The following is a 12,666-nucleotide window of genomic DNA, read 5'->3' on the forward strand; positions in this document are numbered from 1 at the left end:
GTCTGCTTCTCCCTCTGACCTTCTCGCTCATGCTCTCTCTCACTCTCTCTCTCTCAAATAAATAAATAAAATCTTTAAAAAAATAAATAAATAAAATAAAATCAGAAGCAAGAGGGGTGGCTGGGTGACTCAGTGGGTTAAAGCCTCTGCCTTTGGCTCAGGTCATGATCCCAGGGTCCTTGGATTGAGCCTCACATCGGGCTCTCTGCTCAGCAAGGAGCCTGCTTCCCTTCCTCTCTCTCTGCCTGCCTCTCTGCCTACCCATGATCTCTGTCTATAAAATAAATAAATAAATAATCTTTAAAAATAATTTAAAAAATAAAATAAAATCAGAAACAAGAAAGAAAGGAGATTTTTTTTTTTGCCCACTTTACTGATAAGTACCCCATCAGTAACCCATACAGCTACATGCTCAAAAAGATAGCATCTTTTTAGTTTTCTTCAATTTTCCCCATTGAAGAGCTGTTGATTTTTCCTTCTGTGGATTCACCTGCATTTACCAACTCTCTCCAGCCCTAGAGATCCAGCTCAGGTCTTGCCTCTTCCAGGAAGCCTTCCTGGACTCACTGAACTCCCAGAGATTTCTTCAGGCTTATGGACTCCTTGGTCTCATTGTGACATATCATCAACTTTAGATATGTATCGGTCCCAACTAGACAGTAAGTTCCTTGATGGCAGAAACTACATATTTTAAACTTCCTCCTCTTCCCCACCCCACCCAGCAAGTACTGTGAAATGTGCTGGCTCAGTTAGCATCAGCTGGACCTGGCCAGGCCCTCTCCAGAGGCACTTGAGTCTGACGCTCCTTGTTCTCCAAACTTTGTTCTGCTTCCTCCAATTCATCTAGAAGGGGTGTCTGTGCTATCACCCTGGGGCTAAATTTTATTGTAAATTGCTTAAATAGAATTAGTTGGCTTTGGTAAGGATAACCAAGTGTAAAGCTAAGAAAATAAATATGAACTATTTTGAGTAAAAAGGCATTGCTCTTGGTGAATGGGGATAATGCAGTTGATGTTTATAAGAAGGAAACTAAGGGCCAGGAGAGGAGGTGACTTCGCTGGGTCCCACGCTGATCAAAGGCATCACACGTCATACCCGCTTTCCTCCAGTCCTTCTGGGCTCAGGATACTGTACTGAGGTCAGAGGAAAGAGACCCGAGGAATTTACAGTTTATCTGGAGGAGGAAAATATGAGTCACTGAAATCACTTGGACCGAGCACGCGGGTGATAGGAGAGTGTGTAAGACAGTACAAGAATACAGCTGGAGAGCAGAAGGTAATGTCTAGCGCCGGGGCTGTTATTAACAGAGGTCTTTCAAGGAAGACCCGGTAGGTGCCAGAACCCACCCGATGTGATGATTTCAAAGCCCCAGTTCCAAGGTTCAGATTCTCTGGCCCCTTCACCATCTTCAGCTTCTGCACGGTCCTCGTCACCCAAATACCCCCTCATCAGCAGGTGCATGACTCCGTAACTAAGTGCCTCCCCATCGGCTCCTCTTCAGACCTCCCTCTCTTGTCACAGCTGGTGTGGCCTCTGGCAGCTGGGCTGGCAGTCCCAGGAGGAGAGCATGGGCGAGAGCCCTCCCCCACCCCATGGCTGGGGAAGGACATGAAGACAGACCACACCGCCACCACCACCACCACCCTCAACCCCGCCGCCGCCACCTTGATGAACCGCCCTGTGTTGAGTACTAAGTTGAAGGGATGACATTTAATGAGTTAGCCACACTGACTGCTTGACTGTGAAGCAAACTAAGGCAAACATAGATTCACCTCAAAACTACACATAGAATGACCTGAAGCAAGAAGACTGGGCAAGGGACATTTACAAGTACTGGCTATCAGGTGTCCAGCAGGCAATCTAGTACAGTGGCTATGGCCAAAGACAGCTTGGGATGAACCCGAGGAATGGCTGAGGATACGTTTTGGGGGAAGTTATGCGAGAGCCTCATGGCAGAAAGCTGCACGCTGTGTTATCTGAGGCAGGCGCTTAACCCCGCCGGTCCTGCTTCTTTATCTGTAAAGTGAGAATAACAGAAATTACCTTACTGGGTTGTTATGAGTATTATATTAAAATATTTGTCAAGTGCTTGGTTTAGTGCCAAGCATAGAGTGGGTATTTTCTTTAGATATTAAAGATCAACACATGAGATGCTGGGGCAGTGAGGAGGGACAGGAAGGACCCCGACGGAATGAACATTGTCACTCAGGGCATCTGACAGAAGATGTGCTAATGGGGAATTTGGAGCAAGGGCCCTGGAGGTTGGAAAGAATGACGTGTTCGTGGTGTTTGCGATTTTCTGTTTGTTTGCTTCAGACCACCCATCGCCCTGGTTAGTGGGTAGCTCCCATCCAGGGGTCAGATCAGTGGAGGAAACCATCAGACAGGTGAGCAAAGGAGAAACAGGCTGCAGAGTGTAGGAGGCGGAGATGCTGCCGGCAGACAAGGTGAGAGGTCCAGAGTCCCCAGAGGCGGCCAGCAGCTGGGAGATCTGTGGCCACATGCCGGGAGCAGGGCCGGTGCTTCTCCCCTGGCTGTGCACCAGAATCACAGAGGAACACCTCAGGCCCCTCCTGAGACTCAAGGTTCTGATTCTGATGAGTGGTCAAGGCCACAGCCACAGGTCACGCCAGCAGCTGGCAAGGCTGGGGGTCTGCGTGTGGTGGGGGCAGGGCAGAAGGTACCCTAAGTCCAGGCTACCTACCAAAGCGCCCCCTCCCCACCTTACCCCTGCCCACCTGGAGGGAGCTTGGGCCCAATGAGCCTAGCCTCAAGAGGCACAGAGGGTGGCCACCCCAAAAGATGGGCTGGAGTCAACGATTCTCCAAAGGCACATTTCCCTGAGGCCCTCCTAGAGCTCGGTTCTTTTGTTGTCCCCTTACCGACCTTGACATTCATGAGTCCTTTTCAGCCCCGTCACACGCTCATTCTTCATTCAGCAAATATGTATGACCATCGACCCCGCCCCAAGGGCTAGACCCTGTCCAGACTCTGGGATTCAGCAGGGACAAACATGCTAGGTTCTTGCTCTCGAGGTACTCACTGGCAAGTGGGGGAGCCAGAGTGTAGACATAATATGAAATGTGTCAAATGGTTAAAAAAAAAAAAAAAAAAAAAGGAAAGGAAAAAAGTCTTGTGAAGAGGAGTAGGAGGAGGAGGTCAGGGATAGAAATTGAAGGAGAATGGGGGTCAAAGAAATTCTCGCTGGTTAGGCAATATTTTGGGCAGAGACCTTAGCAGGAAAAAGTGGGGGAAGAATGTTCCAGATGGGGGAATATTAAGTGCAAGGGCCCCGAGGTGGGGTCGTGCAATATGGCTCGTGCAGCTAGGGCAGAAAGAGCCGTAGGGAGATGGGAGGAGGGGCAGGGGGCCCCCTGAGACAGATCTAACCACTCTTAGAATTTTCAGGTTCAAGGAGGTCACGAACTCCTGTCATTGCCCACCATTAATCCCTACTGATGGGATTTGTCAGTAACCCATACAGCTCCATGCTAGTGAAGTTGGATATATCACTTTTCCCTCGTTTTCTTAAAATAGGGATAGGAGCACCTGGGGGGCTTCGTCAGTTAAGTGCTGACTCTTGGTTTCAGCTCAGGTCATGATCTCAGGGTTGTTAGATCGAGCCCCACGTGGGGCTCTGTGCTTAATGTGGGGTCTGCTTAAGATTCTCTCCCTTTTAGATGAAACCAGAGAGGGAGACAAACCATAAGAGACTCTTAATCACAGGAAACAAACTGAGGTTTGCTGGAGTGGGGGTGGGGGTGGGAGGATGGGGTAATTGGGTGATGAACATTGGGGAGGGCATGTGATGTAATGAGCACTGGGTATCATATAAGACTGATGAGTCACAGACCTGTACCCCTGAAACAAATAATACATTATATGGTAATTTAAAAATTTTTTAAATCCCCCGCCCCCGCAAAAAAAGGATCTCTCTCCCTCTCTCTCCCCGTTTACCCCTTCTCTTGCGTGCACTTTCTCTCTCTCATAAATAAATAAATGAAATATTTTTAAAAAACAGGTAAAAATATACACTAGGCAAGGGGCACCTGGGTGGCTCAGTGGGTTAAAGCCTCTGCCTTCGGCTCAGGTCATGACCCCGGGGTCCTGGGATCCAGCCCCACATGAGGCCCTCTGCTCAGCAGGGAGCCTGCTTCCTCCTCTCTCTCTGCCTGCCTCTCTGCCTACTTGTGATCTCTGTCTGTCAAATAAATAAATAAAATCTTAAAAAAAATATATTAAGCAAGACAGGTCCTAGTGATGGATCAGGTTCCTTAATAAATTTACTTTTTTCATCCTGCGGTTGGATCTGTTAGACGCAGTCCCTGGAGAGGAAGAGAGAGCCCTGGGGGAGAGTACTTCTGCTTAAGAAATAAAATGGCTCAGAATTTAAAAGATACTTTTAGAGGCCGTGGCTGAATTAAACTCCACCTACTTCGACAGACTCACATTAGGAATAAGTACGGCCAGTAGCAGGATTAAAGAAATATAAAACACCGTATTGCTGACTTTCTTGTAGCAGTGAATAGTTTTTCAAATTCTTTCCGGCGTCTTCTGTTTTTTGGGTTTTTTCCCCCTGGCCGGGTTGTGGCTGCTTTGAATTCACCTTCTCCCAGTTGGAAGCTTTCTAGAGGTGCCTGCGGGTTCCTGTCGTGCCCTGAGCTGCTCTGGCACCAGGAGGCCGGGGCGGGGGGGGGGGGGGGGGGGGGGGGGGGGGCGGAGGGGGGTCTGGACCAAGCCTTGCCAGACATCTTCCTTATCAGAGAAGAGACTTATCTTCAGCTTTCAGCTCTGATTACTGACCCGGGAAGTGCAGAGGGCTGCTCAAGGCTTTCTGCCCTCTGGCTGAGATACGAAAAAAAAATCTCTGTAGTTATATGACTGCTTCCTTTCTAACCAGGAGCAGATACAATGGTAAATAATAGTGTTAGGCTGATTTTCCTCAGTGACCTGTTCTCTCAAAAAAACGGCAAGCTTTTTCTGTTCTTCCTCTCTGCTCCAAAAGAACAAACCTATTAATTTTGCTTCTCTAGCTAATTTTCCTTAAAACTGGGTATGTAAAGGGTTAAAAAACGAACAGCAAAGTTCGGAGTCCAACAGAGCAGATCAGTGTACAGACACATTTGCACTGGTTTTCCTCATATAAACACCCTACCCCTGCCCCGTGCCTTCAAGATTCTACTCTTAGAGATTATTTTGTTTGAGTTTAGAGATTTTTTTTTTTTAAAGAAGCATATGCCATCTGGAAGACTGTTTATCAGCTGGCTACTAGCATCTTGTGAATTAGATAATCAGATCACTGAGATAGGGAATTTTGATTTTTTTAGCAGGGTGCTAATAAGGGGATGTCTCTAGAACCAACGTAAGCAGCCTAAAGGCCCCAAATTCCTTAGTTGCAGGGCCTCAGGGAAGGGGAGAGGAATGAGGAAAAGGTGAAATGCCTCACAGAAAAGAAGTGGGAGGGGAAAACAGGAAGAAAATAGCAGAGGGAAAGGACAAGGCAGCCATCTTCAGGGGCTCTGCCTTTTGCCCGCCCTCTGCCCATTTGCCCTGAGATATCAGATCCTGTCTCACAGCTCTGGTGGTCAGTCATGTCTGGGCAGATGAGCCTCAGAGCTCCAGCCTTGATCTCCCTGACAAGCCCTCGCCCTCCTCCCTGACTGCCTGCTGGACAGTGCCACCTGATGTCCCCAATCCCCTGTCTTCCCCCATTCAGCCCAGGGTGTCTCTGGTCCTCCGTCATTGTACTGGAAAGCCCACAGTTCTACCTGGAATCACCCTCCTTTCCTCCCCACAGAACCATTGCCAATTTTCTCCTTCCTCTCCCATCCAGACGGCTTCCCTCACTTCAGGCACTTACCCCCCGGCCCTGGGTGATTCACTCACTTATCTCTGCCTTAAATCTCTGAGTCCAGCGTTGCACGCCACCCTTGCTCATGAAGCTCCCAGAGCTCCCTGGTAACTTGGCAAAACCTAAACTGTCCGGCCTAGTGCTCGAAGCTGTCTTCAGTCTGGCCCAGCCTGGCCGCCTGGGTCTCACCTTCAAGCAGGTTGAGGAAGAGAGAGGAGGCAGGGGGCCGACTTACCACTTAATTTGTGTCCTGGCCCCCTGGCAAGAAGCCATCACTATCTTCATTTTTTATGGGAGAAAACTCCACTCTAGGTTAAGTAAGTTGTTCAAGGTCAAACAGTCAGCAATGGGAAGCGCTGAGATTTCAACCTAAGCCCGTCTGACCCTGAGCTCAAAGGCTTCACCACTGTGCTCTAGGACCTCACCCTCCCGGTGCAGTCAGTGGACCAGGGGCGGGGGCAGCACCGGGAGCCTGGCGGGGATGTGGGGGTTCAGGCCCCATCCCTGTGAGCTGAACGGGAATCTGCATTTTAGTTGATTCCCCAGATGTTCTGTGGTGCCCTTTACAGTTTGAGATTTTAGGGGAGAAAAAAGTGTCCCTTGACCCTCTTAGGGCTGGGTCCCAAGATAAAACGGACAAAGATTAATGCGACAGACGCACAGGGATTTGAAGTTTTACAGGAACCTGGGGGCCTTCATGACAGAAGGAGACCCTAAGACGAGACCAGAGCAAGACGCTTTCGTACCTTTTAGGCAAAGACACAAGAAACTTGTGAAGAATTGACAAGACAAAGGGGTTTGGGCTATGGGGTAGTAGACGGTGAAGAAGTAACTAGGAAGATATATGTGAGCTTAATAAAGTTTGTTTTTTCGGTTCCTCTGGTGCCTTCTCTGCATTTCTACCTTTGCATTTACTGCTCCTTGATCGCCTTCAGTTCAAAATAATTTTTATGTCAAAAAGGCATATTTTGGGGTGACATAACTCAATTCCCTTTAGGATGCACCGCCTGGGTGGTTCTTCTCTTTCTGTACAAGCTCTTGGCTTTCCCAGCTCCGTGACGGTGCCATCCCCTCCCCTCCCTGGTATAGTAGTTAACGTCGTGGCCCCTGGTGTTGGGGGGTTCAAATCCTGGTCTGCCGCTTATCAACTATGCCACTCTGGGCAGGTAACTTTGCCTTTTGACGCCTCAGTCCACCCATCTGTGAAATGGCAAAACAACAGGACCACCTGGGGCGGGGGGGTTGTTGCAAAGGTTTAACACTTTTTTTAGCACTGTGCCAGACACATGAGGAAGAAAGCACCCACTGTGTTTTTCAAGTGTGAATCCTACCCCACTTCTTGTCCCTTCTCTTCTGAGAAGCCCTGCCCTGACCATCAGCTCTCCGGGTGATCTCTTCCTTTCTGGAAATCTGTGGCAAATTCTGGGACTGCAGTCACAGCATTGTATCTTAGGGAAAATCTTTTCCTCTTATGGTCTTGATGAGGAAGAAGTCTCGAAGATAAAAGGGCAGAACCGGGACTTGAACTCAGAGTTCAAAGCAACAGAACCAGGACTTGAACCCAGTCCTTTTCAGACTCTAAAGTTAGCACCATTTCCAAAGTACTACTTTTATAGCCTTGTAAACCAAGGCATATGCTCTTGGAAAAAGAGTGTTAAAAGTATTCATCATGGTGATATTTGTAGTTGTGAAAAAGGAGGAGATGTTGGTTTGAACAAATGTCAACAGATTCCCTTACCTTATGACTTACCAGAGGCTTTAATATGCTAATTTGTACTGTGAATCTGAAATCGGGGGATTTGGCATGCACGGTTTCCTGCACTGATTTGCCCTTAGACCCTTTTCCGCGGGGTGCTTGTTAGCGTCTAGCAACCAGTGTTCCACGGAACACAGTTTGGGGAATGCAGCTCTGTTCTCCAGAGCCCCCCCTTTCTCTCCATGGACTCCTCAGTTCATTGAAGTTCACCTTTGCTTCCGCTGTGGTGACGCTGACAGTTTGGGAGGAGCCAGCGGGAGACGAAAGCAGAGTTTATTGAAGAAACAGAGAGAGCAGATACAGACGGAACCTCTGGGAGACCTGGAGAAGAAAGGAGCAGAAGTCTGTCTTTCTTTGGGGTCTGTGGGATTTTACTGAGGACAGTGGTCTGGTGCACCTGCACTCGCAGGTGTCCAGGAACCAGTTAGAACAAAGACAAGGACCCAGTTGTTATTCCTTAGAGCAGGGGGCCTTGACAGGGGTCTGGAGTACGCAGATGGAAGCTTCCTCCGGTCATTCTCACTTGGTCCTTCCTTAGATGTTATCCATCCTAGAGAAATCCAATAGCTCCTTGTCTCTTATAAGGAGGACAAATGCTATTTGCATCACAAGGCATGTCTAAAGTGGAGTGGGGACGCAAGTCCTAGCAAGAATAGAAGCCCCAAAAGAAGCAAAGAGAAAAAAAAAAATTAGCTTTTTCTCTCACGGGGTCCCTTCTGTTTCCCTGTCTCAACACATGACCCGTGCTGTCCTGATGACTGACCTCCAGAGGACCAGTCCTGGGTATTCTCTCCAGTGACACTTGCTTTGTCTCATCAGCACCTGGCTCTACTCTGCTGAGGAAGCACCTGGCAGGTCACATTTGTACTGGGGTTTGCACTACGGTGTGGGGACGCTGGCTGCGGGGAGGGGCTGGAGCTGGAGGTCAAGGTACTGTGATTTGCAGGTGCCTCGAGCTGCCTCGGGCAAGCGGTACATGTTTCAGACCCACAGGTCAATGAGGTTTGATCCGAAGGAGCGTGCCTTGTGTCTCCCTGCTCAGGCCTTCGGATGTGCACCGGCCTTGGATGCTGTCACTGCGCAAGCTGTCAGTGGGGAAAGCCCCACTACGACGTACCAGCCAGCACAGAGCAGTAGGCAGCAAGGAAAGGATGCGGCTGCCCCGGGCCTGGGGAATGCAGCGGGGAGCACTACCCTTGAGCCTTCTCAGGGAGCTACCAGGCCCCACCCTGCTTCAAGGGCTTTGCTGCCACAAACTCACTTAGACCTCACAACAGCCTTGTGCCATGAGCCCAGGACACTCACAAACACAGTGTGGTTATTTGCTCAAAGTCACACATCTGGAAGCGGCAGTGCTTGGATTTCACTAGAAACCATGCTGTGGGGTGTCTTGGTGGCTCAGTCAGTTAAGCTTCTGCCTTGGGCCCCAGTTAAGCTTCTGCCTTGGGCTCAGATCATGATCTCAAGTCCCGCGGCCGGCTCTGTACTCAGTGGGGAGTCTGCTTCTCTGTCTGCCCAGGCTCCTCTCCCCTCCCCCAGCTCCTGCACGTACATGCTCTCTCTCTCATTCTCTCTTTCTCTCAAATACATAAATAAAATCTTTTTAAAAAAAGAAAAGAAGAAAAAGGAAAGCCGTGCTGTTGACCACTCTGCCTTACAAGTCCTCAAGGGGTCTGAGGGGGTCGGAAAGGAAGAACAGACCAGGGAAAAGCCCCAGGACCTAAGTCAGGAAGGACCCTGAAAACAGTGGCAGCTTTGTTGATGAGGGTGTACCCGCTCCCCTCTCTTGTTCTCTTACCGCTCCCTGTCTGGTGGGACAGTGCCCTGGGGCCTTGAATGCGACTGGTTCTCCCCGGAGCCGTGCCCCGTGGCTCTTCACAGCCTCTGTGCTGGGAGAGGCATGTTCCCGGGAGAGGCCCGTGGGTTAGAGAAGGAGGCACTGGACAAAAGGGGCACGTGAGGCCTACCCCTTCTAGACACAAGAGATCAGGAGACCAACAGGCTGCCTGGTTTTACTGGGAAGAAACCAAGCCTGTGTCCCTAGACCGAGATACAGTCAGGCCTGCTGCCTATGGGAGGTGGCTCATGTCCCCACGGGTAGCACCAAGAGCCCCCAGCCCCCTTGGTGCCCCTGCACAGAGCTTTCTGCCCTGAGTACCCAAAATGGGCTTGTGCTTCCTGACAAGCCTGGGTTTCTAACAAGCTTGGCCTCTGTCCCATGCAGGCCCTGCCCCTTAGGCCTCTCAGACATGCTGGAGAAAGGGACAGGCACTGGGGCTGTGCAGTGCCAGCTTCTCTGCGATGCTTTGTCCTCACTCCCTTCAGACACAAATGGCCGGTTCTCCTGGTCTGGGGACAGCGATGAAGGAGGCTGCCAGGAAAGCGGAGGGCATGTCCCGTGGGCATCTTGGGAAGAAGCGTGCTGACGGCTGCACTGGGCAGAGGGCGGGGTGGCCGGAGGGGGAGGATGGATGGATGGGCTTCAATCCCAGGCTTTGAGACCCGGGACAGAGAACACCACCCCTGGGAGCTGTTCCATCAGGAGAACTAGTCCAGGCTGGCGTCCAGGGCCCAAACACCCCCTCCCAGGCATGGACAGAGAGGAGAGGAGGAGACGTCAAGCCAACCCAACGAGACTGAGCGCAGAGGGCCTGACTGCAGCCATTGACCAGGTCTGCGGCCCTCCGCAGGGCAGGGGGAAGCCTGGGGGTGCGCAGCTGCTTGTGAGGGGGGCGAGAGGTGATGTGAGCCAGTTACCAGGTGGCCTGTCCTCCTGTGGCGTGCCCCCGGGCTTCTCCCAGATAGCACCCGTTCCCTTGTACCGAGTCACCCCAAATCTCTGCTCCTTCCTCCTCCTGGCACAGCCGCCCGCTACCCCCTCCCAGTCAAAATTCCCAGAGAGCCGCTTTTCTCTGCAGCTGTAAAGCTCTTTGTGAGATTCAAGTAATTCCCACTAAAGTAATTCATTATTTTCTGAATGGTCCATGGCCTTGATCCTTACACGGTGCACTTGCATTCCAACTGGAGAGTTTGTACAAGCAGAATTAAGCATTAATTGGGAGGATGAGGGAACAATTATTTTTGGGGGGTGGACTTTCCCAGGCCCTTCGCTGCCTTCCCCTCGGCAACTTCCCTCGGGGCCCATTCCCCGCACCAGGCAGGGAGAGGTGCGGCTGGAATGTGGAAGGAAAGATCCCTGGGGCGGGAGGAAGGTGGAGACAGCACCGGGTCCCAGAGGGTTCCATGTCCTTTGTCTAAAGACAGTTTATGGGGGGGCCTGCAAGAGTCATCTTTTTATTTTCCCAGGGTTTGGTCTATTATCGCTGATTTCCTAACACCATCATTTCACAGCACCCAAAGACACAGAAAGAGGTCATGTCAGGGAGCCTTCTCCATGCAATAGATTCAGCTTTCTGGAAATGTACCACGTTGTTCTCAGTCTCTCATTTTGCCACAGGCTGGTGGACACCTCGTGGGGTGGGGATGGGGGGTGGGTAGCCCGGGGTGGGAGGGAGGCTGGCACAGGGGGCTGGCACAGGGGGGACTGGGATGCGGGGCTGGCCCCCTAGGGCCCCACCCCACCCTGAAACACCACCATCACCCTGCATCAAAGATGCATTTTCAAATGTTAATAATTAATGGTAATGTTAATTTACCAGCATTTCACATAACGTTCTATAATGGAAATGGCCGCAGGGAACGGGAAGGTAGCAGATATTGAGCAGAGAATAAAAGAAGTGGGGTGTCCGTGGGGGTGGGTGGGAGGAACGAGCACTCCTCAAGCTGTGCATCTTCCCAGGACACTGGGGAGGCTCTTGGGCTGCAGGAGGCAGGTTTATAGTCCTGCCCCCGAGTGTGTGTGTGTGTGTGTGTGTGTGTGTGTGTGTGTGCGCGCGCGCGCGCGGGCGCGCGTCTGTCCAGGGGTAGCACCGCACCTTTGGGTGAGCTCCCAGCCCTCAAAGTGCCCCTCCATGGCCCGGCTTCATGCCCACACACGCTGCCGGGCTTGACCCCGAAGCGAAGGACGCAAAGCACAAAGGCAAAGGTGTAGCATGAGGCAAGTCGTGGGAGATGACCACCCCAGGGCCCCCGGCGCTCGGCACTGGAGGGACGGGATTTTTCTGCTTCCCGGCCGCCTTGGCCTGGTTCCCAGGAGGCCACATTCATGGGTTTTTCTTCTTGCTGTTCTAGGTGTCTGTGGCTGCTGCGGCGCTCTACGCCCCAGGTACAAAAGGCTGGTTGACAACATCTTTCCTGAGGATCCCGAGGTGGGTCACTCCTCCACCTGGCATCACCTCCCACTGTCTCATCCCGTCCAGGGCTGCGAGGGGAAGGCGGGTCTGCCGGGCCCCTCGCCCGTGAGCCTGCTCAGACTCTGGTCAGTGGGGAGCAGCTGCGGGGGGTCTGCAGGCCACGGAGATTTGGATCTGTCTGAAGTCAGGATCTGCAGGGGGCTTGGGAAGCTGGTTTTGGCTTGGTTTAGGTCTTTACTGCACGGCTGAGACATCTTTCTCACTCGTGTCTCTCTGAGCAGTAGTTTCTAGAACTGCTCGCTCTCTTGATGGTGCTCTCTCCCTGCTGTGTCCTGTGAGCACTTCCCTTCTTGGGTTTTGGCTCAGGAGCCGGTGTCTTCTCTGTGGCTCCCTCTGGCACCCGCCCGGGGTCTGGCTGTGCACACATGGGAGGCCTGGCTTCCTGGCTTCCCGGCCGCTACTCCCGGCCGCTACTCCCCGCTTGGGCTGCATTAGGGATTGTGTGGTTTTGGAAATGTCGGGATCTGATATTCTTGATTTGCTCTTTGGAAATCAATGACATCTTCTTGATGGACAGTTGAAGGGCCACATTTCCAGCATCCTCTGGAGAATTCCTTAATTGCTGCTGAACTGCTTTCTCTTCCTGTTCATGTCTTAGGGCTGGATTTCCAGCACATTTTAATTCTGAGTTGCTTTCAGTGAAGGCTTATCATTCACACACACACACACACACACACACACATACCACGTATACATGCCTACACACGTGTGCATATATACATTCGTGTCTATATATGTACTCATGT

General features: G+C 51.4%; 1 protein-coding gene across 4 annotated transcripts in view; it reads left to right on the forward strand.

The window, feature by feature from the left end:
* The window catches only part of EFR3B (EFR3 homolog B), an 89,517-nt gene that overhangs the window by 25,937 nt on the left and 50,914 nt on the right, over positions 1-12,666 (forward strand). For all 4 annotated transcript variants that reach the window (XM_047746181.1, XM_047746177.1, XM_047746178.1 and 1 more), the window contains exon 2: positions 11,799-11,875. In XM_047746181.1, coding sequence (XP_047602137.1) covers positions 11,799-11,875 — 77 coding nt within the window. The remainder of the gene's footprint in view (positions 1-11,798; positions 11,876-12,666) is intronic.

The sequence above is a fragment of the Lutra lutra genome, chromosome 9, assembly GCF_902655055.1.
Source record: "Lutra lutra chromosome 9, mLutLut1.2, whole genome shotgun sequence".
Lineage (NCBI taxonomy): Eukaryota > Metazoa > Chordata > Mammalia > Carnivora > Mustelidae > Lutra > Lutra lutra.